Source organism: Lolium perenne, chromosome 3 (assembly GCF_019359855.2).
Source record: "Lolium perenne isolate Kyuss_39 chromosome 3, Kyuss_2.0, whole genome shotgun sequence".
In the NCBI taxonomy this organism is placed as follows: Eukaryota; Viridiplantae; Streptophyta; class Magnoliopsida; order Poales; family Poaceae; genus Lolium; species Lolium perenne.
In genome coordinates, this window is record NC_067246.2 from 238731997 (window position 1) to 238738202 (window position 6206).

A 6206-nucleotide genomic window follows, 5' to 3' on the forward strand; every position below is an offset into this window, starting at 1 on the left:
ACCTAGCTAAGAGGACATGGAATGGTTGCAGAAAATGTTGCTTCTGTGATTCAAATGAACCGTAGAACACCTTTTTTTTTTACCTTGTCCTTTTATTCCGTATGGTTTACTTCACTTATAGCATACCTCCACCAATGAATATTACCAAATATGTTTGAAAATTGGTTGAGTGGGGTGAATATAAAGCTAGAATACACATTGGTATTCCAGAAATCAAGATCGAAACTCATCGCATCCGCACACCCATCTTTGTTACCGTTGGTCTGTGCGCTCTGTGGTGGAGGCGCAGGGGTGGCCTCCTGGCGGGGGAACAGTGGCTCCGAAAGCGGCAGCTGCGGCCGCGAGCGCCACCCACTGAGCGGGCGGCAGCGCCGTGCCACCAAAGCTTTTAAAGAAGCCAAAAGCCGGAAAAAAGCCCCGTCCAATCCCTCCGTCGCCTCTCGCGCTAGCTCGCGCCCGTGTCATAAAAGCGTGGGCGTCTCGTCTCAGCCTCGCCCACAGCGACGGGGCAGCAACAGCAGCGACAACAGCGACCTCGCGTACGGGCGCGGCAGCCGAGGTGGAGGAGATCGCAGAGGAGCAGGGAGGCATGGGGGGCTAGCAGAAGAAGAAGAAGGAGATGGCTGGAGAGCGACGCGCTCGGAGGCATTGATTCTTCTTCCCCCGCCGCCTTTTAAGCCAGCCCCCTTGTCCCGAGGGCAGGGGACGCGAGCCGAGGCCGGGGAAACCCTCCCTTACTTGCGGGCTGCGGGCGGGCGCCATGGGCATCGATCTCAACGCGGCGAGCCAGGACAAGCCCGCGCTCCCGCCCCCGGCCCCGGCCCCGGCGGCGGTGTGCCGGGACCTGTGGAACGCCTGCGCGGGGCCGGTCGTGGCGCTGCCGCGGCGGGGCAGCGCCGTCGTCTACCTGCCGCAGGCGCACCTCGCGGCGGCCGGATGCGCGGGAGCGGAGGTGCCCGTGGCCCTGCCGCCGCACGTGGCGTGCCGCGTCGTCGACGTCGAGCTATGCGTGAGTGGGGAGGCGCCGTTTTTGCTCGTGTCATTTTAGTTTATGGCCGAGCTCATCTCATGATTTTGGGTCGCGCGTCTCTCTGTGCTTCAGGCGGATCCGGCCACGGACGAGGTGTACGCGCGGCTAGCTCTGGTGGCGGAGGGCGAGGTAAGAAAATGCTGCTCGAAGCGCTTCATTTGTTTGGGTTGGGGGGTAAGCTAGAATCGCTTGATCGGATTCATCTAACCCATGCGGTGGATAAATGGGATTTTTGGGGTGCGACTGTGCGAGGTGAAATGTGTGGCTGGTTTTCAGGTCTCCGCAAATCACGCGGTGTAATGTGTGGATGCGAGCATACATTCTGTTTACAATGTGTAAACTAGGCGTGTTTTACCAATTTCTTCCATTATTTATCCATACTTCATTCATTCATTCATTTTGGACTCGCTAGATTTAGTTCGTGCGTCTGTGTGCACGGAACACCTTCCTTGGTACAATGTGTACCGACCAAGCTTGCATTTGCCTACTATGGTAACCGATTCATAACTCTCCAAAAGCAGTCCTATTATTTAGTTTTGCTTGTGGAGTTTCAGTGCTCCTAGTATTAAGCATGCCAAGGCCTACTATTTAGTTTTGTTTGTCAAGTTCGATTGCTCCTATTAAGCATGCCTAAGCCTACTATTTAGTTTTGTTTGTCAAGTTTGATTGCTCCTATTAAGCATGCCTAGGCCTACTATTTAGTTTTGTTTGTCAAGTTTGATTGCTCCTAGTATTAAGCATGCCTAGGCCTTTTTTTTTGTTTGTCAAGTTTGATTGCTCCTATTAAGCATGCCTAGGCCTCTGAATTAGTTTTGTTAGTGGGAGTTTGTTTGTTCCTATAGATGTATCGGATGCATCATAACTGCACATTTTCGTTGGTTTCAGGTCTTTGAGAGGAACATGGGAGGTGGTAGAACTGAAGGGGAAGATGACACGGAGGATGGTGATGGAGAAAGGAAGTCCGGGATGCTGCACATGTTCTGCAAGACACTAACGGCCTCCGACACAAGCACGCACGGGGGATTCTCCGTTCCTCGCCGTGCTGCCGAGGACTGTTTCCCTCCACTGGTAATTATGTTTGCAAATTTGATTTGGGCCATTTTGCTCTTGAAATGATACCCTGGTCTCATGGTTTGTATTGCAGTTCTAACCACTTTTCGTTAACTTGTTTCATCTTAGGACTACCAGCAGATCAGGCCTTCCCAAGAGCTTGTTGCCAAGGATTTGCATGGAGCAAAGTGGAGGTTCCGCCATATCTATAGAGGTTAGTTCAGTGCTGATGTACTGCTCTGACAGCAGTATGCAATGTCCTTCTTGCATTATGTACACACTGCTGCTGCTAATCTTTCCACTTGCTGTTTCTGTTTGGAAATCATGCATCACATTTCCATCTCATGCTATATTTCGGAAGCAAGTAAAGTCAACCGCAGAAAGCTCTCGAGCTGCTTTTTAGATTTCCAATACACGTACCTAGTGCTAAGCTTGGAGGACTATTTTAGTGAGCATTATTAAGTAAATGGAAGATGTGGCTTCAACTCTCTGAAATTTCCAATTTCAGGCCTCAATTAGTTTTTTCTGTATGGTTTCGTTAGTCCTTTGATAGACTGGCATATGCAACCTTGGTAACCTTTTCCAGTATCATCCAATGCTTCATAGTAAGCTGGGTTTATTTGCATTGCCCAGACATTACTAATATGATGAATTAGGTTATGCATTTGCAACTGACACTATTTGTTATATCTATTGTGCTGTTACTTATCCTGGAACCTATTTTAGTGAGCATTATTAAGCAAATGGAAGATGTGGCTTCAACTCTCTAAAATTTCCAATTTCAGCTCACAATTAGTTTTTTCTGTATGGTTTCATTAGTCCTTTGATAGACTGGCATATGCAACCTTTGTCACCTTTTCCAGTATCATCCAATGCTTCATAGTAAGCAGGGTTTATTTGCATTGCCCAGACATTTCTAATATTATGAATTAGGTTATGCATTTATTTGGCATATTTATTGTGTTACATATCCTGGAATCAGTGCAGAAGCTGTGCAAATTTGCCTTACAAAAATAGGCAAACTGTATTCTGTTCTACCATGCATTTTGATTTTAAGGGAAATATATCAGTTGTCTTCTAGCAAGGTGTCGTGTTGTGTTATGAGATTCTCCTTTGCCTTCCAGGTCAACCACGTAGGCATCTTTTAACAACTGGATGGAGCTCATTTGTCAATAAAAAGAAGCTAGTCTCAGGTGATGCGGTTTTATTTCTCCGGTAAGCACTTGTGCATCTTTATGAGTTTAACAGCTTTGTGTCTTTATTTCTTTTATTCACAAAGTTTTTTTTTCCTTTGTAGATGTGATGATGGCGAACTTAAACTTGGTGTAAGGAGAGCCATTCAGCTAAAAAATGAGGCCCTCTTTAAAGCTTTCAGTAGCAACAGCGCTAAGATACACACACTGTCTTCTGTGGCGAATTCCTTGAAACATAGAAGTGTTTTTCACATCTGTTACAATCCAAGGTTTGCTAACTATGAATATAGTTTTGATTTCTAAGTAGTAAGATTTTCCAATAATTGGACATATGATTCCAGGTCATAATTATGATGCTGACTAGGTTACTATTATTATTCATTAAAAGTAGAACTGTTCCCTGGATATATATTTGTAGGTTTCGAATTTGAGAACGAAAGGAGTCATTCTTCATCGAGAGAATAAATTACGATTATAATTACTCCTCCGTTCCATATTAGTTGTCACTGATTTAGTACAAAACTAATATGGAATTGTAAGAACGAAACAATGAGTAAAAATTGTTCGTTAAAACCATAGGAACTGATTCCTTGTTGGTTGGGCGAGCATAAAATATGTTCTTACATATTTGAATATGGATTCTTGGTCTTTCTACAGGACTGCTGCATCTGAATTTATTGTTCCATATTGGAAGTTCCTGAAGAGCTTGAACCATCCATTTTGTGTTGGAATGAGGTTTAAGATTCAGTACGGGAGTGAGGATGTTAATGAGAGGTCTGAACCTTCCAACCGTCTTATTAAACTATGCCTAGATACCCGAAGACCGGTTTTGTTTTCTACAGTATTTACTGACTTTTAGTTCCTGTTTTGTTGTGTAGACGATCTGGAATGATCACAGGGATCAATGAAGTTGACCCCATTAGGTGGACTGGCTCAAAATGGAGAAGCCTGCTGGTATGCATTTTTAGATGATTGTATTGAGCATTTAAGCCCTTAAGAACTCAGAAGGCCCTATAGAATGCAACCTTCTATATTTGTAACCTTTGGCTACCATTTAAGTATAGGATGTTGATAAAATGTTCTCCATGTGGAGAATGAATTGATACCAAGTTCTAATTTGCTCTAGCTGTAGAGAATCACTGAAGATGCATCCCAAGTTGTGCCTTTTTATTTAAGAATTATGCATTTCATCCCTTAGCAACTCAGAAGGACATTATTTCTAGGCTGCCTTGCAATTCCCTAGCTAGAATGCAACCTTCTATATTTTTTACGTTTTGCTACCCTTTAAGTATAGGATGATGATAAAATGTCCTCGATGTGGAATATTAATTGATACCGAGTTCTAATTGTGAGTTGTGCCTTTTTATTTAGCACGAATTTATGGCAATTTCGTTCACTGATATCTACAAATTTGAACAATGCCCTTTTGTGCAGGTAAGATGGGAGGATGGCACTGACTGTAATAGCCAACATAGACTATCTCCATGGGAGATCGAGATAGTCGGCGGTTCAGTCTCTGTTGCTCAATCTCTGTCAGCATCCAGTTCTAAACGAACTAAGCTGTGCCCCCAGGGCAATTTGGACGTCCCATCTCTGTGTAAGTTCCCACTTCCCAATGTGCAATGCCGATGTTTGCATTAACTAGGTATGTTTGCTATTCTACCGTTCTTAATATGTGTTTATTGCCACAAATTGTTGTAGATGGAAATGGTCGTTCGGACTCCGTGGTAGCTGATAAGCTCCCTAGGGTCTTGCAAGGTCAAGAATTGATGGGTTCTCGAACTCATCGTGTTACATGCTCTCCTCAGCCAGCTGGGGCTGCAGAATTTAGACGTTCTGATGGTACGGGATTCCTTACCGATACACAAAGCCGCAGGCTTCCACCTCGAAACTCCTGTTTTACCTACCCATCTGTAGGCTTCGGTGAATCCGTTGGGTTCCCGGAGGTCTTGCAAGGTCAAGAAATTCCTCTGACAGTTCCTATGTTCCAAGGAATGGTGTCTGATGCATGTTTGGCAAAAGGTGGATATGGGTTGCACAATTATATGCGTGACTCGTGTGCCATGAGTTTGGAGTTAGCATCTGCAACTCAAGGGTATGCTCTCTCCCTATCTACTCCGCCACCAGCAGAAGTGGCTTCGCCCTCGCCCGCACTGGTTCCACAACTTTGGTTGGCAAGCAAGAACAATGAAGAAGGTGCAAATGACAGTCACCCGAACCCATTGGGAATCAGAAAAGTTCCTGGAGATGGTGCTAAGCTTGGGTCTGATGGAAGGAAGGTTGCAAGAACTAGCTGCATGCTTTTTGGTTTTTCCTTAACCGAGAAGATGATGCCAACAGAAGAAGATCGTGTCAAGGAAGGGAATCATGAAACCGACCACCAGAACCCACGAATGCTGGATTTGTTTGGATACAGCCATGCTACCCCTGGTGCTCTTCACGCTCTGTGTGCCGCTCCCCTAGGAATGTGATGCTACTTCAGTATGATCCAAGTACTTTGGAGTGCTTCCTAAGAGACTTTAATAATCAGTCTTTGCACTTCAAGGGATCTTGGGTGAATATGCAGCTGCAATTCCTTGCCTCACCCCAGGTATTGTCAGCATTTTCATGTGTCAGTTCTAGTCTCACCGTATTCCTGGTGCACTTGTCGCTGTTGTAGTCGCATGCCTGGTAGCTGTATTGCTTCCGTAGCTGTAGCACCTTTTTGGGGGCTACATGTACCCTGCTTGCGGCTTCAGAGCAATGAGAATCAATGGCAAGTGACCAGTGGCATCAGCATTAGTGTACTCTATATATGTACCATGTATTTCAGACGGTTTCACATGTATTGCTTCTGCATCTGTATCACGAACCTTGATTGCTACTATCTCCTTGGTCGTGACTTTGTGAACGACAATATTTATGCTATGTTTCTGATGGACCTATTCAGTGTT

The 6206-nt window shown here is 45.1% G+C and overlaps 1 protein-coding gene across 1 annotated transcript; it reads left to right on the forward strand.

The window, feature by feature from the left end:
- The first annotated feature begins 414 nt into the window (after positions 1-414).
- LOC127343902 (auxin response factor 3) lies at positions 415-6206 on the forward strand. Its single transcript, XM_051370095.2, has 10 exons — positions 415-1009; positions 1103-1159; positions 1916-2098; positions 2210-2294; positions 3205-3295; positions 3378-3542; positions 3931-4047; positions 4152-4227; positions 4708-4870; positions 4975-6206. Exons 1-10 carry the CDS (start codon positions 761-763, stop codon positions 5742-5744), a joined length of 1956 nt encoding a protein of 651 aa, XP_051226055.1. The 5' UTR covers positions 415-760; the 3' UTR covers positions 5745-6206.

Coding starts and splice junctions, on each gene's coding strand:
- LOC127343902 (XM_051370095.2), top strand. CDS start 761: ATGGGCATCGATCTCAACGCGGCGAGCCAGGACAAGCCCGCGCTCCCG. Junction 2,099..2,209: donor AGGACTGTTTCCCTCCACTG/GTAATTATGTTT, acceptor GTTTCATCTTAG/GACTACCAGCAGATCAGGCC. Junction 4,871..4,974: donor TTTGGACGTCCCATCTCTGT/GTAAGTTCCCAC, acceptor AAATTGTTGTAG/ATGGAAATGGTCGTTCGGAC.